Source organism: Hemitrygon akajei, chromosome 7, assembly GCF_048418815.1.
Source record: "Hemitrygon akajei chromosome 7, sHemAka1.3, whole genome shotgun sequence".
In the NCBI taxonomy this organism is placed as follows: Eukaryota; Metazoa; Chordata; class Chondrichthyes; order Myliobatiformes; family Dasyatidae; genus Hemitrygon; species Hemitrygon akajei.
Window position 1 is genome coordinate 46,720,532 of NC_133130.1, and position 24,416 is coordinate 46,744,947.

At 41.4% G+C, this 24,416-nt stretch overlaps 1 protein-coding gene across 2 annotated transcripts in view; it reads right to left on the reverse strand.

The window, feature by feature from the left end:
• kcnh1a (potassium voltage-gated channel, subfamily H (eag-related), member 1a) overlaps positions 1-24,416 on the reverse strand; it is a 263,321-nt gene that overhangs the window by 163,980 nt on the left and 74,925 nt on the right. For both annotated transcript variants that reach the window (XR_012099590.1, XM_073050741.1), the window contains exon 8: positions 144-343. Coding sequence is in view for 1 of the 2 variants with exons in the window: in XM_073050741.1 (XP_072906842.1) it covers positions 144-343 (200 nt within the window). In the remaining variant the exon portion in view is untranslated. The remainder of the gene's footprint in view (positions 1-143; positions 344-24,416) is intronic.

Sequence of the window (24,416 nt, forward strand, 5' to 3'; positions counted from 1 at the left end):
TAGCCCTTTGCATTAATACATTTTGCTGTCTATAAAAATATATAGTACACTAAGTAGTGATGAAACCAATTTTATCAAAAGATATTATAAAGCAATAAAACTTAGGCTTTTCTTTTGCTTTTTTTAAAAAAAACTTTTTATACCTTTTCAGTATCAATTCCTTTTGACATTGACCAAGTCGAAACAATGTAGTCCATGACACGTTCACTCAAGCCTTTGGGCACCTGATAAAGCTTCAAAAAGTCTCGGACGCAGTTCAACATCTCGTGGTATCTGTTGCTGTTAGCATACATTTGTTGGAAGATCGTTGTCACGTTACCAAATATGGTTGCATACAAGAGAGCTGCAAACAAAAGATAGCTTTTATAAGCAAATTTACAGTTATAAACCAACAGGGAAATAAAGGACAAAAAATGGAACTTTGATATTTAAGTTTAATATGGGAAAGGAAAGTTATCTGTGTTTGAACGAAGGAGGGAAAAATTTAAACATATTAAATAGGTTTTACAAAGTACTATTCACATGATTGATAAATAAATGGAATCATTTGTTGGAAATGGACACACACACGGAAGAAAAAACAAAAGGAACATAGAAAATGGTGGATATCAAAAATTTGATTTCCAATATCCTGGTAACTGAACAATAGCTTTAGAGCTGTTGGAGATACAAGAGACTGCAGACGCTAGATTCCAGAACAAATAGAAATTGTTGGAAGAATCAAGCGGTATCAGAGAGAGTCAATGTTTTGGGCCGAGGCCCTGCATCAGGCATGAGAGGCACAGAAGTGGATCTTGAAGCCTCACTCCCAAGCTGTCCTGATGACCCTTTGACAGTTAGAGAATTTAGAAACCCAAATTAACAGCAACAACAATAAAAAGAAAATAAAAACAACGCCTCATTAACCTCTGACCTACATTTAAAGATACTCAGTTAGCATCTATATCAGTAAATTCTCAAGAAATTGGAATATTTTATTTAGGAACAATAAAAAAACATACAAAAGGTTTTCCCATACACAGTGCATTGTGAGCAAATGTCCACCTTTGGAAACTTCCCTCAATACACACAGTTATTACACTTCTAATTACAGGTGGTGGTCCCACTACCAAGCACATCTTTCCCTCCCCCCCCCCCCCGCCCTCTGCAGGGATCGCTCCCTACGCGATTTCCTTGTCCATTCGATCCCCCCCTCCCTTCCCACCAATCTCCCTCCTGGCACTTATCCTTGTAAGCGGAACAAGTGCTACACCTGCCCTTACACTTCCTCCCTCACCACCATTCAGGGCCCAAGACAGTCCTTCCAGGTGAGGCAACACTTCACCTGTGAGTCGGCTGGTGTGATATACTGCGTCCGGTGCTCCAGGTGTGGCTTTTTATATATTGGTGAGACCCGACTCAGACCGGGAGACCGTTTCACTGAACACCTACGCTCTGTTTGCCAGAGAAAGCAGGATCTCCCACATTTTAATTTCATATCCCATTCTTCCTATAGATGCTGCCTGGCCTGCTGTATTCCACCAGCATTTTGTGTGTGTTGGTGATTGCTTCACATGGTATAACAATGGTAAAAGATTCCATACATACTGAACAGCCATGCTCAATATTGCATTGAAGCAACATGTATAAGCTTATTGACTTTACATTAAATAAAAATCTGCACTTAAAAAGAACAATAGCTCCAGTTTGAGAAACATCATTACTTTTCTGAGCGAGATTGGAGGCAACATCAGATGCAAGACAACTCTGGCAGGGTCTGCAAGACATTACTTCCTACAAAGCAAAACCCAATAGCATGAAAGGCAGCGATGCTTCACTACCAGATGAGCTCAATGCCTTTTATGCCCACTTGGAAAGAGAGAATGTAGCTACAGCTGTGAAGATCCCTGCTGTACCCAGTGACCCTGAGATCTCCGTCTCGGAGGCCAATGTTAGGCTGTCTCTAAGGAGGATGAATCTTTGCATGGCAGCAGGCCCCAATAGGGTACCTGGTAAGGCTCTGAAGACTTGGGACAACCAACTGATGGGAGTATTCAAAGACATTTTCAATCTCTCACTGCTACAGTTGGAAGTTCCCACCTGCTTCAAAAAAAGCAACACTTATACTAGTGCCTTATAAGTGTAGTGTGAACTGCCTTAATGACAATTGCCCAGTAGCACTCACACGTACAGTGATGAAGTGCTTTGAGAGGTTGGTCATGGCTAGAATGAACTCCTGCCTCAGCAAGGACCTGGACCCACAGCAATTTGCCTATCGCCACAATAGGTTTTACAGCAGACATAATCTCAATGGCTCCCCACACAGTCTTAGATCACCTGGACAACTCAGGATGACTATAGCTCAGTGATTAACACTATCATTCCCATAGTCCTGATCGATAAGCTACAGAATCTGGGCCTCTGTACCTCCCTCTGCAACTGGATCCTCGACTTCCTAACCAGAAGACCACAATCTGTGTGGATTGGTGATAATATCTCCTCCTCACTGACAATTAACACTGGTGTACCTCAGGGGTGTGTGCTTAGCCCACTGCTCTACTCTCTCTATACCCATGACTGTGTGGCTAGGTACATCTTAAATACCATCTATAAATTTGCTGATGATGTAACCATTGTTGGCAGAATCTCAGATGGTGATGAGAGGGCGTACAGGAGTGAGATATACCAACCAGTGGAGTGGTGTCACAGCAAAAACCTTGCACTCAATGTCAGTAAGACAGAAGAGCTGATTGTGGACTTAGAAAGGGTAGGATGAGGGAACACGAACCGATCCTTAGAGAAGCATCGGAAGTGGGAGAGTGAGCAATTTCAGGTTCCGGGTATCAAGCTCTTTGAGGATCCAACCTGCTGCCAACATATCGATGCAGCCGTAAAGAAAGAAAGAGAGCAGCTCTACTTTACTAGGAGTTTGAAGAGATATGGTTTGTCAACTAAAACACTCAAGAACTTCTAGAAATGTACCATGGATAGCATCATTGTCTGGTATGGAGTGACTTCTGCACAGGACTGAAAGAAGCTACAGAAAGTTGTACAAAAAGTCAGCTCCATCTTGGGTACTAGCCTCCATAGTACTCATGTCATCTTCAAGGCATGGTGCCTCAGAAAGGCGACGTCCATAATTAAGGACCCCTATCACTCAGGGCGTGCCCTTGTCTCATTGTTACCATTAGAAAGGAGGTACAGAAGCCTGAAGGCACACACTCAGCAATTCAGGAACAGCTTCTTCCCCTCTGCCATCTGATTCCTAAATGGACATTGAACCCATGGGCACTTTTTTTTATTATTTCTGTCTTTGCACTATTTCTAATCTATTCAATATACATGTATATACTTACTGTAATTAATGTACTCATTTCCTTTCCATGTTATCATGTATTGCAATGAACTGCCGCTGCACCTTGATCCTCATTTAAGCACCCTGACAACACAGCAAGCCCTTAGCTTAGATTTTGTGTGATGCTCTTCATTGAAATTTACATCCTGAAACTATTTGACCAAAGTCATTACATCAGGCTCATAATTCAGCAACAGATTAACATTGTGTGTTGTCATATATCACTTTCAATCCCACTTTCTCACATAAATGGACTTATTTCACAAACATTATTAAAATTTACCAAGCTGTTGTATTTGGATGCAATTTACTCTTTCCAGATTTCAACCCTTTCAAAGTAGTCAGAACAGATTTGGAAGAAGAAATAGATTCAGACAGTGCTTGTTTACTGGGAGCTTTTGAGTGTCAAAAAAGTGACATTTATGGCATATGTACACACTTCGGACAGAAGTCACAGTTGGTGTCATGTTGAAGAAGATACTGGCACATAGTCAAAACACACAGCATTTACTGCCCATGGAATGGATTCATCTTGTCCAGACTCACTACCTTTGCAGCCCCTCTTCATTCCTCTCCAGCCACTGACAGAAGTAGCCGCCCTGCCAATAGGTTAATCAACAATCCTTGATGGCTGTATTCTATAAAAGGAGCAACCAATGATATCACCAGAGAAAGCAAATGGAGACCAACAGGAACATTTTATACATTGCAACTGAAAATCCCAGTTGAGACTTGATCCCCTTTTGCCCGACCAATACAAGATCATGACAGACCATAGTATCAGGGCCCAACAAAGACCAGATAACTAGAGACCAGAGCTGAGACCCAAGGTAAGTTGACCAGATCCAGGTCCAATCTTCTGGGCCCAATATTGATAATCAGGTCCAAATTCAGCTCCAAAACCAGGTGTACTGCACGAATGCGCACTGCAAAGCTGATACAATATGGGCAGCCACAGGACTGACACTGCATACACTAGTGTACATTCCTAGTGGGCATTATTGTACATAACTGGGATATGCCAAGTGGAAAGGAACATTATGAAGGCAGTGAGTGAAGAAGCATAGATACAACACATGGGGGAGCAAGGAGGCAGTAGGGTAAATGATACTTAAACATTTAACTAAAAATTATCTGGTCCTGGAAATAGTTTGTAAATTTGGCTTTCCCCACACACTACTTGGGCACCAATGTGATTTAGGCTCATAGGACAGATGCTCAGCAGGCATAGCAGGAATCAATTGGAAACAAATGCTGGCATTTTGTTTATTGCTCCAACTAAGATCCCCTCAGATATACACAATTGATCGTACGCTCAGCTTCTGCACGGTCCTTTCTCAAAGGCAGCAGTGTAGCTGATAATTAACTTTCTGTGGAGGAGACTGTGGACAATTTCATCCAACAACCTTGTGCACGAGGACCTGACTGCAGAGGCCCACAGCATCTAACATCTTCTCAGCGTGGGCAGCAGCAGGCTAGGCTGGCTGGCATGCAATAATAAGGAACTGTGGGTGGAGTGAGAGGATGTTGTCTTCCTGTGCCAGGATAGCACTTATGCACTCCATGAATAGCTGCCATTCCCAAGAGCTGGCATTCCTGCCTTCACCACTTCACTCTAACTTGTTACTGCTGACTGAAGTCATAAACAACATTGTTTCACAACAGATATGAATATGGGTAACTAAATATTATATAAAATTATTTGAGTGGAGAGCTCATCTAAGTTGTATTGCTGGCAACATGTGCAATTTGTGATAATTACCTCTCTGCCAAGTGCTTGCTGGTGCAGTAAAAGATCCAATTCCTGCTTCCTTCGCTATGTGACATGTCATTAGACGTGGGCAATTGTGGTCTTTCTATGACCATGATTGCTCTTGGCAATTTTTTCTACAGAAGGGATTTGCCATTGCCCTCTTCTGGGCAGTGTCTTTACATTACCAATACTCTTCAGAGACTGAATGCCTGGCATCAGTGGTCACATAACCAGGACTTGCGATATGCACAAGCTGCTCATATGACCCTCTGCCACCTGCTTCCATAGCTTCACGTGACCCTGATCAGGGGGCTAAGCAAGTGCTACACCTTGCCCAACTGTAGGCCAGCAGAGGGAAAGAGCACCTCACACCTTCTTTGCTAAAGACGGATCTCCACTCCACCACCCAAATTCCAGATTAAGAGGGGTCTTGATAGCTAAGTGATTAGGGATAGAGAATTGACAATTGCTTTCAAACAAGCCCCAGTCCTCAGGGGCTAGACATTTGACATTAAGTTCCATAGCTACCCACTTCTACTGCCTCCCTGTGGACATCGGGCATCACACATCTCCACCAAGTCTTGGTGTGGAGACTGAAGCCACGCTGCTGTTCTTTCCCATTCTTCCCAGGATTACTGTGGTTGTAGGTTCTGCCACTTCTCCAGCCACAATGCATCCACTGCATTGAACAGCATAATTGAGTGCCGCTAAGTTTTAATTAGTGCAAAATCTAGGCCCTAATGGATACAAAAGCTGAGACAATGATTCTTGTTATCTAAATTGGACAACTAGAGAAAGGATAATGACACTGAAATGAGACCTGTGAGTGAGTTTGGCCTGCTTGAAAATTAGACCAAACCTATCCCAACAAGGCATTGCTATCCAAGTGTTAGGTGGTCCTTCTCATCATTCACCACAATTTCTCCAAAGCTTCTGCAATCATCCAAAATTGCAATAGATAAATGAAAAAAAATCTATGAAAATTTGACTGAGTTCCACTTTGCACTCAGATGCAATGAATTTGATAATTTTATAAAGAGCTCCAAAATTAGTAAAAAATTATATCTTGAGAATATGATTTATTGGTTGTGAGAGATACAAGCATTCAGCCAATAGATGCAGATATGACACCAGAAACACATCACCACAAAGACATTCAAAATTTCAAAAGAGTTCAAAGTCAGGTTCATGGCCAAGAAAACCTCTTCTCACTGCTGCCAAATATCAGGAATCTATTAAGGCACAAATAGAGTTGGAATGTAAAATTTGTCAACACCTCAGCTTTGTTAACTATGGTTCTGGCAGTCCAAAGTGTCCCCCGAAGCATAATCAAATCAGATGGCATGGTTTGGTGCTCCAGGATCCCTATTCCAACAGGATCAAACCTCCAGCAGAACCTCTGGCAAACAGCTTGAGTAAGCAATTTCTGCATCTCGTCCCATTCATGTGGAACTTGTACATTAGGCTGTGATCATGTACAGTTTGCCCAGATGCAGAGTTTCCTCCCATATCTCAAGGACAAAGAAATGTTGTTTGCTAGATTAATTGCCTATTGTAAAATTTCCAGCAATGTATGTGGGTTCAAAGTATAGTACATTTATTATCAAAGTATGTATACTACATACAACCTTGAGATTCATCTCCTTGCAGGCAGCCACGAAACAAGGAAACACAATCGAACTGTTCATATTAAAAAAAACACACAAAGATCGTCAAACTCCCAATGTGCGAAAAAAGGAACAAATTGTGCAAGCAATAAAAGAGTAAATAAATAACACACAGAATACGAATCGCAGAGTGCCCAGTATTAATCCACAACCGCAGAGCCAGTTCAGTGTTATAGCGAGTGCTGATGGTTGCAGGCCAGAGCTGCAGAGACAGTTCAGCACTGCAGCAAGTAAACCTCACAGAGGAGTGAGCTGAACACCAGATCATCCTACACCCTTGGCCTTGATCTCTTTAATTTGGCTCATTGCTTAAATCATCCAAATATTGGTTCATTTTTCACTTTTGGGCCCAGCTCCGCCACTTCAATCAGGCATCCACACCAGCACAGGGTCTATATCTGTCTATTTCATTGCTTAAGTGTGTATCTAACATCCTCTTAAAATAATAATTGTATCTGGCAACTCTATCTCCTCTGGCAGCAGGTTCCAGATATCATCCACGGTGTTTAAAAAAAAACAGAAATCTGCTTAGACTTGTTTCTTTTATCTTAAACCTACATCCTCTTATTTTTGATAGCTCTAACATGGGAAAAGATTCTGACTCCTACTCTTCTATTTTTGTCTCTCTCTGCAGGAAAAGCAAGACCAAACCAGCCAATCTCTCCACATAACCAAATGCCCAATCCAGGCAACTTCCTGTTCAATCTCTCCTGCACACTCTCATCCTTCCTCTTGTGACGCTACTGGAACTGCAAATGTGGCCAATCAGCATTTTGTAAAGTTGCAATGGAAATTTGAACTTGTATATTTTCTGTTCAAACCTACAATGGCAAGCTTCCTGCGTGCCTTCATTGCCCTAACTACTAGTCAGGGAGATATTGACTTGAACCACAAAGACCCTCCGCTCATCAACCATTTACTGCATACTCTCTTACTAATCAGGCATCCTTCACTCACATCTAGATTTGCATATATCACAAATTGGTCTACTCCGAACTCAAACTACTTCCCACATGCTTCCAAACTCCTCTGCAACCCTTCCACAGCTTTGTAAATTAATTTGAGGACGCAGGCTATTCTAGGGGCTCTCAAAATTTATCTGCTGGCAGCCACGCTGCACATCCATTCCATGCACCAATTAGATCAGTGATAGATAAATGACAGTACAAGCTCTCCACACCTGAAATTTGGACCAGACACTGCATTTCACACTTACCAGTACCCAACCCATCTAAAAACTACTCCTTGTATATTCATAACCAGGTTCTGTCTAACTTCATCTACAACAGGGGTGCCCAAGGTTTTTTTATGCCACTAAGCAAGGGGTCCATGGACCCCCAGGTTGGGAACCCCTGATCTACGAGTTTGTGGATGTTACCAGAGTAGTGGGCTGTTTCTCAAATACCGATGAGTCAGAGTTTTGGAAGGAGACAGAGTCTCATGACATAGTGTCATCACGACCTTTTCCTCAATATCAGCAAAACAAAAGAGCTGGTCATTGACTTCAGGAAGAAGGGCACTGCATATGTTCTAGTCTACATTAACTGAGAGGGTTGAGGGCCTCAAGTTCCTCTAAATGGACATCACCAGTCCAACCATGTAGATGCCATGACAAAGACAGCTCAGCAATACCTCTACTTCCTCATGGGCTAAGGAAATCTGGTGTGTCCCCATTGACCTTTACCATTTTTTAAAAATCAATAAAACCACAGGAAGCATCCTATCTAATTGATCACAGCTCGGAATGGCAACTGCTCTGCTTATAACCATAAAAACTGCAGAGAGTTTTGGACATAGCTCAGCAAGTCATGGAAATCAGCCCCCCCCCCCCACCCCCCATTGGACTTTGTCTGGACTTCTTGCTGCATCAGAAAAGCTTCCAGCATAATCAAAGACCCCACACACCCTAGACGTTCTCTCTTCTCCCCCATCTCAAAAGATAGAAAAGCCTGATATACTATATGTTTACCAACTTCCACTGATTCTCCTTTGAATATCCTCCCTGTTATGTCCTCAAAGAATTCCAACAGCTTTGTGGGACAAGATTTCCCCTTAAGGAAACCATGCTGACTTTGGCCTGTTTTATCATGTGCCTCCAAGTATCCTGAAACCTTAAAGAATCCTTAATAATCAACTCCAACATCTTCCCAACTATTGAAGTCAGGCTAACTGGCCTATAATTTTCTTTCCTCTACCTCCCTCCCTTCTTAAAGAGTTGAATGGCATTTGCAATTTTCCAGTCCTCCAGAATCAAGTGATTCTTGAAAAATCACTACAAACATGTCCACAATCTCTTCAACTACTTCTTTCAGAACCCTGTGGTGCAGTCCATCTGGCCCAGGTGACCTATCTACCTTCAGACTCTTCAGCTTCCCAAGAACCATCTCTTTAGTAATAGCAACTACAGTCACTTCTGCCCCCTGACACTCTCAAATTTCTGGCATACTGCTAGTGTATCGGAAGCGCTAATCCAAGTGACGGAGAGAGAGAGAGAAAAATATCATTCCAATGTAGCATGACAACTGCCAAATAATCTGAGGATTCCTTAAAGCACCAATGCTATACATATTCCCTGGACTATAAAACTGCCAAACATTCAGAGAAGCTTGGCCAGCCATACAGAGTGCCAGAGAAGAGCAATCATTCCCAGTCAAAAGCAGGAGCCAAATACCTGTAGTCACAATACTCAAGGCAGCACTCAAATCGGAAGCGGTGTGGTTTGAACTCCAATGCCCACAGGACTATCCTTTGGAGTTAATTGGTGGGATTTGCCCTATTTGCTTCCCCAAAGAATAACCAAGTTCATCAGAAAACTTTAGTCAGGTTGATTATTCCAAATGAATGCTGACATGGCTGTATCAAGAGCCGTTTGTTTTTGAGCTTCTGCAGCTTTGCACGCATTTCCAGCCTTTTGATTCTGCGCTAACACTTCTCCTTAGCTTTCACTGCAGTCAAAGATTCTCCCAAGATTTTCTTGGAGAGAATTGGGAGTTCTAGGCTAAATCGCAGCTTTTGGGTGACATTGTTATTAGAGGAATGACATTCAACAATTGGGAGCAGCCTTGGGATCTGCCTGGGTCTTGGGGAAAGACTGAAAAGCTGGGAGATGGACAGATAGGGTGGAGGCCCAGTGTTCTGTGTGACTGGCTGCAAGAAAGTGAATCTCAAGGTAGTATATGGTAATTATGCTATACAGACTTTGGCTTTTGAAGTTTTTGAAAAATGTAAGTGAAGGGAAGAAGGGAGTGATCAAGAATAGAGTCAAGTGAAGCAAGAGGGAAGGGTCTCAAGAGTGGAGGCATTTACCAATTTGGATCATTTGAGCAAGGTTGTGGCCGTGTCAGTGAAGAAATGAGTGGGATGTGTGCATGCTTGCCTGCATATGTAGGTTCCAAGTCTGCTCAACAGAGCTTTATTTCCAATCATCTTGGACCTCTTCACCAATGTACCAAAACTGGTGTTAATACAGCACTGTATGTTGAAAGGATTTGTGCCCAAGCATCCTCTATACATCAGTAAGAGTAGAATAAAGTTACTTTCAATTCAGAGGATTCTGAATATTAATGTGGAAATATGGTAAGCACAATTTGGAGACTATGGATTTTCAGCGAACTCAAGTAATTGACCAGTCTTTGCACGGATGGCAAAAGGAACAAACAAGAACAGCAAGCACACCAGCTAACCAGCTGAAAACTAAGAAATTTCACCACATCCCAAATCTGCAAAACTGGTTTGAAGAAAAATCATGCAGATGTTTGCTGTCCAAAGATGGCTTCTGAGTAATTCATAATAATATTAGAATAGAAATTATGGAAGTTTATGCCAAATGTTTACAAAAAGATAACTAAGCTTTAATACAAGTATTGCCTCCTATTTGCAGTACCTGCTTTTGGGAAATGATTAAAACATTCAATATAGTGCAGGAGAAACTAGTACAATTATCACTGATAAGGACCTTCAGTTGCTAGACCAGCATAGATTGCCCTGAGAGCACAGAAAGTTCAGATGTGATTTGACAAAGGAATCCAAAACTATTGGTTTTGATCAAGTAAGTAATGAAAAATAGCTCGCAGTATCACAAAGATCAGTAACCATGGAACACAAATTTAAAATGATTGCCAAATGCACTAGAGCAAGGAGAGGTAATAAGATTTTAAACAGAGCTGCTTGATTTGGAATGAATTGCCCTAAAGGGTATTGGATGTTGATTGAATTGTAATGTGCAAAAGAGAAATTGATTAATACATGAAGGGAAATAGAACTAATATGCTAATGTGGTAAGGAATAGCAAAGTAGGATTAATTAGTATTTCCATCATACAGCTGTCAGCTGCAGAAGCTATGACAGGCCATCCAATTTATTTTCATGCAATGCAATTCAAAGATTCAAACATGATCTGTGCTTAAAGATTAGTAGAACCACATGAGAACCCACCTCAAGTGCAGAAATCATTTAGTGCAATATTCCCTAAAGATTAACTTGCAGGTTGAGTCAGTGGTAAAGAAGGCAAGTGCAATGCAGGCATTGATCAAGAGGATTACAATATAAAAAAGGATGTAATGCTAAGGCTTTATAAAGCATTGGTCAAAACACTTTCAGAGTATTGTGAAGAGCTTTGGGTCCCATGTCTAAGAAAGGATGTGCTGGGATTAGAGATGGTCCAGAGGAGGTTCAAGAGAATGATCCCGAGAATGCAATATGGACAGTGATAGAATTATACAAGGAGCATTTGATGGCTCTGGGCTTGTACTCACTGGAATTTAGAAGAATGAGGGGGGAATCTCATTGAACCCTACCAAATATTGAAAGGCCTAGATAGAACAGACACCTCCTTTTTCACTAGTTATGATTGCTTGAACTTGAATGAACCCCATTCAACGTGTAACCTCACAGAATGTTATATACATTTTCAGTTATGTAGCCCCCATTCATTCTCAACTACACAGGGCAATCTCACTTTGTCTTTTCTCATGGTACTCTTCCTAACCAGAAATCAGTGAAGTCCATGCTGCAATGTTACAAGTATGAAAGTTTTTTGTAAAATCTATAAACAGTATTCTAGATATAATCTTCCCAAGGCACATATAATTGCAGCAAGACTTCCATCATTTTGAATTCCAAACCACTTTGCAATAAAATACCACATGTTAGTAAGCCTTCTTAATTACCATCCTCTTAACTTGTATAATGAAACAGGATATTAAGATCCCCAAGCTTGCTTTGTTTTTTCTAAATGGCATTTTATATTCTTCCAACCAATGATCAGAACTTTTCCACAAAAGTAAACTTAACTTTACCCATTTCAATGTCCTCTTCATGGGTCTCTTTCCAACTAGGGTTGAATACAGCATCGATATTCAAATTAACATTCATTATTTCTGATTGTAAATTCACCACTGGTCTTTTAGCACCCCTTTAGAAACAGACTAGCAACACCAAAGATACCAATGTATTGCTGTCTGTACTTCAGCCAATCTGTATACCCATATTACAAATGTAAGAGACTCTACAGATGCAGGAAATCTTGAGCAACAGAAGCAAACTGCTGGGAGAGCTCAGCAAGTCGGGCAGCATTTTTGGAGAGGAATAAGCAATCAGTGTTTCAGACCCAGCTCCTTCATCAGGGACCATGTTATTTTTTGTAAACTAAGCCAGAAAGCTTTATTTTACATAAAAAGCTTTGGTATATTTCTTCATCAGGCGCACTTTGAGAATCCAAATTTATTATGCATTACTTCCCAAATAACTTGCCACTAACATTCTTGGAAGTTCAGATGTTTCAAATGATTTTCTTTTTACTGAATCACTTCTTTTGAAAACAAAGGACAGCACACAAGAGTACAACATAGAATGAATAGAGATTTAGAGCATCATTGAGAATAACTTATGGATTTCTGCATTAATCCTTATGAACAGAAACACCACTGCTATTGCATCATTTTTATATTGTAATATCAAGCGATAAATAGTTTTTTTAAAGCCAACTTAATGCTTTTTAAAAAGATCAAGCCACAATATATAGAAAATATTTTGCTTCAGAAATGATTAATTTCCAGACATCAAGCAGCAAATTAGAGCAAAATTTCCAATATTCACCACAATAGGAGGTGCTTCTCTGTAACCATTGTCTCACTATAGAGGTCAGCAATGTGTTTGCATAGAATACAAAACCACAAAAGCTATCATAGAGATGCAGATACATTAGGCAGGTCACAGCTAGAGTACCTTTGTGGTAGCAACACTACAGAGAATATGTGAAAGCACTGAAGACAGTAGAGGAGATTTATAAAGATGATGTTGCCAGAGCTATATCATTGTACTTATTAGCAGAGGCCGGAATAGGGTTTTCTTTGTATTGTGAACAACGGAATCCAGGGAAAAAAATAATTATGCTAGATGAAATTCATCAGAAGCCGAGAGGAGATGAAACAAAAAGGAACCACTTCATGTGATAGCGAATTCTGTAATTAACTCAAAGTTATATACATATCGAATTATGTATGTAACTATATATTACTGTGAGATTCAACTTCTTGCAGACATTTACAGGGGAAAAACAATAGAGTTTAGAATAAACTACATAAACAAAGACTGTCATAAAGCAATGTGCAAAAGGCAAACTGTAAATAAAAATAATGAGAACAAGTTATAAAGAGTGGGTCTGTAGATCTCAGACAGTCCTGATGTCGACTGTACTTCTTCCTATAGATGCTGCCTGCATTTTGTGTGTGTTGTCTGTAGATCACAGAATCAGTTCCGAGTATTGGTGAATGAAATTACCCACGCCGATTCAGGAGCCTGATGTTGTAACGTAATAGCTGCTCCTGAACCTAGTTGTGTGGGAACCAAGGCTTCTGTATCTCTACTGATGGGAGTAGCAATAAGAAGAGGGCATGGCCTGAATGATGGGGGTCTTTGATCATTGATGCTACTTTCTTGTTTGGCATTGTTGATCACAACTTTATCTGTGATGGACTGGGCCATCACTTTCGGTAGCGTTTTCTTCTCATGGGCAATGGCATTTCCATACAAAACCATTATACAACCAGTTAGGATGTTCTTCACTGTGCACCTATAGATGTTTGTCAAAGTCTCTGGAACCGAGTTAGAAAGTGGAGCTGCTATCGTTCCTTCAGGATGACATTTATATGTTGTCCCAGGACAGATCCTCTGAAGTGTCTACACCAAGGGGTTTAAAACCACTGGTCCTCTCTACTGACCCTAGGAGGTCTAGCACTTAAATTATTTGATACCAAATTGAAAGCAATCTGAACAAAAAGTGGTTGGGGTTTTTAACCCATCTTTAAAAAGGATGGTAAAGTTAGGAACACACGCTACATCATAAATAATCATGGTGAGCACTTTAAGGACATTTATCTGTTGGCCCTGAACCAAATAAAAGAAATAGTTTGAAATGGATAACATTGTGTTTATTCCTCCGCAACTTGTCATAGAGTCATAGAGCACTGCTGCAAAGAAACGGGCCCTTTGGCCCAGACTTGTGTAGCCTATTTATCCTGCAGAAACCACTTAGTATCTGAAACTGTATCATAAAGTAATATTGTAGGCAAAAAGGTGTTTAACTTCAAATACAGAAAAATGGAACTTATCCAGGGGAGTCCTTGTACGCTTTGATTAATGATGAGGTTAATTTGGGAAATGAATCATAATTATTAGATAATATTGTTAATGAACAACCTCAACACTTCACAGTACTTCAAAACTAAATTTGCAGTGCATTTTTTCCCATTTGAAACATAAAACCAAAGAGCACTCACAGGTAGATAAGGTCGTAGAGAGACCTTTTAGCACACTGACCTTCAAAAATCAAAATCTTGTGTACAGGAATATTGTGTTGAAGTTGAAAAAGACATTGCTGAGACTTAATTTGGAGTACTGTGTCTAGTTTTGCTCATCTACCTGCAGAAAAGATCTAAGTAAGATTGAAAGAGTGCAGAGAAAATTTATAAGGATGTTGTCAGGACTTGAGGACCCTAGTTAGAGGGAAAGTTTGAATAGGTTGGGACTTTATTCCCTAGAATATAGAAGATTGAGTGTAGATTTGATAGTGGTAAAGTAAATGAGGGGCATAGATAGGGTAAATACAAGCAGGCTCTTCCCACTGAGGATGGGTGAGACTACAACTAGAGGTCATGGGCTAAGGGTGAAGGGTGAAAGGTGAAAGATGAAATGTTTAAAGGGAACATGAGGGGGAATTGCTTCACTCAAAGAGTGTGGAACAATCTGCCAGCAAAAGTGGTGGATGCAGGTTTGATTTCAACATCTAAGAGAAATTTGGATATGTACTGTACATAGATGGGAGGGGTATGGTGGGCTATGGTCCAGGTGCAAGTCAATGGTTCTAGGCATGGACTAGAATGACCAAAGTGCCTGTTTCTGTGCTGCAGTACTCTGACTCTATGACTCTTTGAAACCTCAAGCATGGCTTGATGAAATGAAGAACTTCCTCAGAAATTCAACATTTTTTATTTTATTCAATGTAAGGCTTTACAAAACTTCTAGTAACAAAGTCATATATCAATATTCAAACAAATGTGGTTAAATTCATCACAGAAAATTCTATTGTTGGTACTAGTACTCTATTCTAGTTAACTCTAAGCAAAAGACCACCTATACTAGAAATCTGAAAGAAAATGCTGGAAATACTTAGTAGCTCAGATAGTATCAACAAAAGGGAAAAATTAATATTTAATTTCAATGACCATTGATTAGAACTAAGTTTACAAACATCCTGATGAAATATCATAGGCCTGAAATGTTAACCATTTTTCTCTCCACAGGTGCTGCCTATAGCATCTGTTAGGTATCAAAAAATATAATTTGTTTTGTTAATAATTCTTAATATACATTACTAATATACTGTACATGTCCGCTTTGATACACAGTACAATCCTAGTATACCACAGTGCACACAGTGGATGAACCAGGAGATCCACTCCCACCGAAGCCTAGGACCTCGCATTCAAATCATCTGACACGGACCGGTCTGTGGTCAGGGACAAGAGGGGTGTGACTGTGAGTGAGGCAGGCAGTGGGATCCCAGAGACAGTGCTGGAGGAGCCTCAGCCCTTAAGCTTATCCAACAAGGTCTGAGATTCTTGCTCCCTGTGTGGATGAGAGTGGGGGCTGTAGGAAGGATGAGCAATCAAACTGTGGCACTGTGGTTCAGGGAGCCATTGGTGGGGGGGGGGGGGGGGAAGGGAGGAAGAAGAGAGAAGAGAAATGTAGTGGTAATTGGAGATAGTATGGTCAGGTGAATAGACAAAGTTCTCTATTGCAAGGTTAGAGTGTCCCGAAGGCCGTGTTACCTGCCTGGTGGACAGGTTCGTGACATCTTATCTGACTTGCAGAGGAATTTGCAGCGGGTGGGGAAAGATCCAGTTGTCATAGTCCACGTGGATATCAACTATGTAAGTAGAATGAAGAAAGAGGTTCTGCTGAGGGAATTTGAGCAGCAAGGGACTAAATTAGAAAGCAGAACCAAAAAGTTGGTAATCTTTGGATTACTACCTGGGTCACGTGCAAATTGGCACAGGGTTAAGATTAGAAAGTTATATGTGTGACTCAAGGATTGGTGTGGGAGAAGTGGGTTTGAATTCATGGGAACCTGGCACCAGTACTGGGAAGGAGGGAGCTGGACCAATGGGATGGGCTCCACCCCCTGAACCATGAGGGGACCTGGATCCTGGTGAATCGCATAACTAGGGCTGTGGATAGGGCTTTAAACTAAATAGCAGGGAGATGGGTTCAACAGATTGGGAAAGTATCGATAAAGTAAAAAAGTGTGGGTGACGATAAAGTAAAAGCAAAAAAAAACCAGATAGGTAAGGGTGAAATGCAGAAAAGTCAAGTGCATAAGAGATTACTGGATTTTAGAGGCACAATGAGTGCAAAGGAACTTTATCTGAATGTCCATAGTACTAGTAACAAGGTCAGTGAACTTGTGGCACAAATCAGTATAAAGGGGTATAATTTAGTGGTCATTACAGAAATGTGGTTGCAGGGTGGAGAGGATTGGGAATTAAATATCCAAGGATATCAGTTAATACGGAAGTACCGGCAGGATGGTAAGGGAGGTGGGGTAGTAGTAATAATTAAAGATGAGATCAGGGCCCTAGATACAAGATCTAAGGAGCAGAATGTTGAATCCATTTGGGTAGAGATTAGGAATAGTAAAAGGAAAACGTCATTGGTGGGAGTTGTCTATCAGCCACCTAATAATAATGTCACAGTGGCACAGGCAATGAACCAAGAAATATCTGAGGCATGCAAGAATGAAACAGCAGTTATTGTGGGGTCGGTAACTTGCAGATAGATTGGATGAATCAAGTTGGTCGAAGCAGTCTTGAGGACTTCATAGAATGCATACGTGATAGCTTTCTTGAACAGCATGTTACTGAACCTTCAAGGGAACATGATATCTTGGCTCTGGTCCTGTGCAATGAGGCAGGTAAAATTAGCAATCTTGTAGTTAGGGATCCACTTGGAAAGAATGATCACAGTATGATTGAACTATTGCACCCTCCATTCGTATGAGAAACTCAATCTAAAACCAGTGTGTTATGCCTAAACAAGGGAGACTACAATGGGATGAGGGAGGAGTCGGATAGGCTAGACTGGCAACAGTCTATATCATATATGTCAAATTCAAGGCCAGCGGGCCAAATCCAGCCCGCGGCGGAATTATCTTTGGCCCGCGAGACAATATCTAATTACTATTAAAGCTGGCCCCAGTAATCAAAGCACCTATGGCGTATGATATGGCTAATGCTGAGTTTATTCAGGTACCAGGTTTTCAGGGTTTTTAGTGTTTATTCGGCAGTCTTGCTCGGCAGTCTTCTTCATAAGAAACGGAATTTGTAAAGTGAAACACTTTGTAGTTATAGCAGAGACTGAGACACATGAGAGCAGGCTGAAAAAATGGAGGCAACGAAAGCTGCGTTCGCACGCATCCGACTGATCCGGCCCGCATGAAGCTGCATTTTGCTCAATCCGGCCCGTGACCTAAAATGAGTTTGACACCCCTGTGGGATGGTTAAGAAACAGTGAAAGATTTCAAAGAGATCTTTCACGGTGCTCAACAAACGTACATTCCAGTTAAAAGCAAGAACAGTAAGGCTGGGGAGAGCCAGTCATGGATAACTAAGGAAATAAAGGAAGGCATCAAACCAAAAGCTCGTGCATACAAAGTCACCAACAGTAGTGGGAAACTGGAAGATTGGGAAAACTTTAAAAAGCAAAAGCAATAAAGAAACGGAAGATCAATTATGAAAATAAACTAGCACAAAAGATAAAAATGGATAGTAAATGTTTTTAATAGTTATATAAAGCGGAAAAGGCTGGCCAAAGTGAACATAGGTCCCTTGGAGGGTGAGAATGGGGAATTGATATTGGGTAATGAGGAAATGACAGAGGCTTTGAGTGACTATTTTGTGTCAGTCTTCATGGTGGAGGACAATGTCTAACAAGTCGAAAAGAGAGGATATGGATACAATGGTAGGTGAGGACCTCCATACAATAGCAATCACTAAAGAGGTAGTGCTAAGCAAAATCGTGGGTCTAAAGATAGACAAGTCCCCTGGTCCTGATTGAATGCATCTCAGGGTACTGAAGGAAATGACAGAGGTCATAGTAGAGGCTTTGGTGACAATTTACCAAAATTCTCTGGACGCTGGGCAAATCCTAGAGGACTGAAAGAACGCAAATGTCATGCCACTGTTCAAAAAAGGATGTGGGCAAAAGCCCCACATCTGTGATTGGGAAAATTCTTGAAGCTATAATTAAAGAAGAAAGAGCGCGGCATCTAGAAAGAAATGGATCCATCAGGCAGACACAGCAAGAGTTCACCAAAGGCAGGTCCTGTTTGATAAACTTACTGGAGTTTTTTTTTAGGGTATAACAAGCACAGTGGATAGAGGGGAAAAGATGGACATTATTCACTTGGATTTCCAGAAAGCATTCGATAAGATGGCACATAAAAGGCTTACCCATAGGATAAGGGTGCATCGAGTTGGGGGTGATGTACAGTATATGCATGGATAGAAGATTGGATAACCTTCTATGCACGCTTTGAAAAGGCAGTACACAACTACAGCTATGAAGATCCCTGCTGCACCTGATGATCCTGTGATCTCCATCTCAGAGGCCAATATTAGGCTATCTTTAAAGAGAGTGAACCCTCACAAGGCAGAAGGTCCCGATGGAGTACCTGGTAAGGCTCTGAAAACCCATGCCAACTAACTAGCAGAAGTATTCAAGGACATTTTCAACCTCTCACTGCTATGGGCAGAAGTTCCCACTTGCTTCAAAAAGGCAACAATTATACCAGTGCCTAAGAAGAATAATGTGGGCTGCCTTAATGACTATCGCCTAGTAGCACTCACATCGACAATGATGAAATGCTTTGAGAAGTTGGTCATGACTAGACTGAACTCCTGCCTCAGCAAAGACCTGGACCCACTGCAAATTTGCCTATCGCCACAATAGGTCAACAGCAGACACAATTTCAATGGCTCTCCACACAGCTTTAGATCACCTGGACAACACAAACACATACACCCTATCCCCCTTACATGCACCTTCAGACAATGCATTTTCACAGTTGTGCGTCAAACCGATTTCTACCAACTTCTCCTTAAATGCATCCAAAACTCACAGTTAAGCATGCGTGTGCAGTGGAGTCCGCGAGGCTGTTGACCGACCAGTATTGTGTGGGACGAGACGCACCGCTTTCCCGCCAAAACAAGCCATGCGCACATGCCTCACAGTCTCACTCCCACCAGTCTCGCGTTAGTAGTGGCAATGTGTGGATGTGCGATCTTGCGCTCTTAACCTTTTATTGTCATTACCTATGGTGCAGTGATTTTGTGCTTGAAATATTTAACCATGCCTCCTAAGCATTTCAAGTCCTGGGCCATCAGCCAAGTGGCAGAGAACTGCTTTAACACTTGAAAAAAAGTTAGAAATTATAAACAGGGCCGCATCAGGTGAAGGTAACACAGCTCAGGGAAATTACTTCGGCCTGGGAGAGTCCACGATGGGGAACATAAAGAAAAATGCAGAGAAAATAAAAAGTGCAGTGATTGATTCATCTCAAGTGCCTTCAAAGATTGTTACCAAAGTGCATAACCAGATTATGACAAAAATGGAGAAAATTTGTACATTGAGCATGAAACAAAGAAAAAAAGACACTCAGTTCCGATCATCTTCGTGTGAAAGCTTAGGAAATTTATGATTGCCTTTGTTCAGAGGCTAGTGAGGAAGTGTCAAGTGATATTGTTAGCTTTAATGCAGATAGGAGATGGTTTTCTAAGTTTGTTAATCATCAGAGGCTTCACAACTTAGCTGTGCGTGGTGAGCAAGCTCGTACTGACCACAAAGCTGCTGAACGCTACTCTTTGCAGTTGCGGGCTATGATAGCTGAGTTAGGCATCACACCAAAGCAGGTGTTTAATGCAAACGAGACCAGGCTTTTTTGGAAGCATATGCGGAAATGCACTTACATAAGTAAGGATGAAAAGACTGCGTCAGGTTTCAAGGCAGCAAAGGATAGATTGACTTTGCTTATGTGTTCCAATGCTGAAGGAGAATGTAAGATGAAGCCTCTCATAGTTTACCATTCACTAAACCCCCGTGCTCTTAAGGGTTTGAGTAAGAATATGCTTCCTGTCCACTGGGCAGCTAAGAAAGCATGGGTCTCTCGTCAAGTCTTTGTAGATTGGTTTGTTAATCATTTTGTTGTTGAGGCTGAACGCTACTGCCGGGAACAGAATCTTGCCTTTAAAGTTCTTTTGTTGCTTGACAATGCGCCAGCCCATCCTAAACATTTGGATAGCATTCATCCTAACATAACAGTGCGTTATCTGCTGCCTAACACAATATCGCTGACTCAACCTCTTGACCAAGGTGTGGTATCCACGTTCAAGGCGTATGTTTTTTTTTCGGTGAACCATCTCTCAGATGCTGCAAGCAAGAGATGATTTTGAAAATCCCAGGAGATTACCAACGGTGAGGGAGTGCTGGAAATCCTTCAACATCAGACATGTCATCAACAACATTGATGAATCCTGGAAAGAGGTCAGGTCTTCCACTCTCAATCGAGGGAGGAAATCAATTTGGGTGGAGTGTCAAGGGTTTCCTGTCTTCACTGCAGCTGTCCAGGATTGTGTGGCCCTGAGCCATAAAATTGGTGGGGAAGGATTCTCAGATCTCGAGACTGCTGACATGGTAGAACTCCTGGATTCTCATGATGAATTAAGTGTGGATGACCTTCTGCGTTTAACTCAGATTGAAGGTGGTAACTACGATGGAGAAGAAAGTGTCGAGTTGCAGGTGAAGGATTTTACGGTAATGCAACTGGCAGAATTCTTTAAGACTGCGGAACACTTGGCACAAATGACGATGGACGTGGACCCAAGTTTAGAACGGAGTCAGCATTTCAGTCATTCCCTGCCGTCAATCCTTCTTCCCTACAAGCAGATTTATGCTGAAAAACAAAATGCTGCCAAGCAAACAACCCTCACCACTTTCTTCAAACCGGTGTCATCCACACCAACTCCACCTCCACCTGAGCACTCCACACTTGTCGCATCTCCTGCTACTGGCAGTTCTGAGAGTTCCACTAACTTGCCAAAGAGTTCTGTGAGTCTTCCTTCACCCCTTGATGTCCTAGAAAATCCTGACACCACATAACCATTCACCTCATCCATGTAAAGCTGCCCAACACCATCGCACAACCACTCATCTCCTAGAGCCTACACACCTGCCACTGTTGGTGAGGACTGTACACCCTAGTATGTTAACTTTCTATGATTTATTACATTGAATATTACCTTAAATTGATTAAATATAATACGAATGTTGCCTTGTGGTATTGCTTTTGTGTCGTATTGGTATGAAAATATGAATTACAGATAAAACATATTTAGGAAGCCCTCCAGAACGCATCCCTATTTTCTCCATTTAAATAATTATTCACATAATGCATTTTCCATACTATGCGTCGACTGCGTGGAATGTATCCCTCACATATAACTGGAATAGGGTGTACATCAGGATGCTGTTCATCGACTATAGCTCAGCATTTAATACCATCATTCCCACAATCCTGATTGAGAAGTTGCAGAACCTGGGCCTCTGTACCTCCCTCTGCAATTGGATCCTCGACTTCCTAACCAGAAGACCACAATCTGTGTGGATTGGTGATAACATCTCCTCCTTGCTGATGATCAATGCTGGCACACCTCAGGGGTGTGTGAATCTTCACCTCAGAGTGGTGAATCTGTGGAATTCTCTGCCCAATGAAGCAGTGGAGGCTACCTCAGTAAATATATTTAAGACCAGGCTGGATTGATTTTTGCATAGTAGGGGAACTAAGGGTTGTGGGGAAAAGGCAGGTAGGCGGAGATGAGTCCATGGCCAGATTAGTCATGATCTTATTGAATGGCAGAGCAGGCTCAACTGGCCAGATGGCCAACTCCTGCTCCTATTTCTCATATTCTTATAAGAAATAACTTTATGGAGTTTGTATTTCTATCAGAGGTATCAAGAGCCAATACCATTCCAAAGATTGAGTCCCAGACCAGCCATAAGTTATAGCAGGAATAACATGCTATAACAGGCTATAAGACAATGTCAGGCAACATTGCCAACACCAACGCATCCCATTCCAATTAACTCAACATATTTATGGCACGTTTTGAACAAAGAGGTTTGGAATGTCACTGTCCACACTGACAGCATTAAATGCACCTAAACCCACAGTCACCATTGCGGACGCAAGTGCAGTCTTTCGGAGCGTGAACCCACAGAAGGCATCTGGCCCGAATGGGTCCTTGGCTTTGTTCTTTGATCATGACAAATCAGATGGATCACACGAATAATCTGCAGGCGTTTTTAACCACTACTTCCTTCAGTCTGAGGTTCTTACCTAGCAGAGGTAGGCTACTACTACACTGTACCAAAAAAAAATGCTAATATGCCTTAATAACTACGGCCCAGTGCCCCTGACAGCCATCATTGTTCAGTACTTCAAGGGGCCGGTCAGGGCACATGTTAACTCCAGTCTCCCAGGCAACCTCAACCACCGAATTTTGGCTACAGCTGAAACATATCCATGGCAGATGGCACCTCCCACGCTCTACAGTGATCTCCGGAGCACTTGGACAGTAAAGAAACCTACATTAGACAATAGTTTAATGACTACAACTCCACCTTCAATACTATAATTCCAAACAAAAACATTTCCAACCTCATAGACCTGGAATTCAATGTCTCCCTTTGCAATTGGATGCTGGACTTCCTGACCAGCAGACTGCATCGGTAAGAACAGGCAACAACACCTCAGCCATGATCACCCTCAATAATTGTTCCCCACCAGGCTGCATCTTCAGCCCCTACTTTTCTTCCTATACCACTCGCAACAGATTCTGGCCCTAACTCCATCTACAATTTTGCAGATGGTGCCACCACAGTGGGCCGTATCTCAATAAACATTGACTCAGAGAAGGAGATGGAGCCAGGTGACATGGTGTCATGACAATGACTTTTCCCTCAATGTCAGCAAAACAAAAGAGCTAGTCATTGATCTTAGAAAGGAGGTCAGTGCACATACTCCTGTCTACATCTACTGTGTTAAGGTTGAGGGATTCAAGTTCTAAGTGTGGACAACAGAAAATACCTATCCTGGTCCAACCATGTAGATGTCCCTGCCAAAATAATTCACTAATATTTCTCTGCCTCAGAAGGCTAAAGAAACTTGGCATTCCACTTTGCCCCTCGCCATTTTTAAAAAATAAATAAATGCACCATAGAAAGCATTCTATTTGAAAGCAACATGGATGGCAACTGTTTGCACAGATCAGCAAATCACAGAAACCACAACTCCCCCATGAACTTTATCTGTACTTCATGGACTCAGTAAAGCAGTTAGCATAATCAAAGATCCCTCCCAGCATAGACATTCTCTCTTCTCCCCCTTCCCATCAGGCAGAAGAGTCAAAATCCTGAAAATACAAACCAGCAGGCTCAAGGACAGCTTCTATCCCACTGTTATAAAACTACTAATGGTCCCCTAGAACAACATAACAGCTCTAGGCCTCAAATCGCCCTCCTTATGACCTTGTAACTTATTGCACTACACTTTCTCTGTAAGAATAACACTTTATTCTGTGCTCTGTTATTGTTTTATTTTTACTACCTGGATGCACTGTTGTAATAAATTGATCTGTATGAAAGACAAGTTTTTCACTTTACCTCAGTACATTTGACAATAATAAACCAATCTAATACATTTAGATCAAAATAAAATGTGACTCTAACTTAAGCAATAACAATGAACTGTCAATTACTGTTAGAAAATTCTGAAAAGATCAGAAGGAAATTAGTATTGGTTTACTGTTGTTATATATACCAAGATACAGTGAAAAGCTTGCTTTGCATACCATACATACCAAACAAATCATTACATGGTGCATTGAAGTAGAACAAGGTAAAGCAACAACAGAATGCAGAATGAAGAGTACCAGATACAGAGAAAGCACAGTGCAGGTAGACAATAAGGTGCAAGATCATAACAAGATAGATTAAAGTCAAGAATCCGTTTTATCATTTGAGAGATCCATTCAGGAGTCTTAGGATTGGA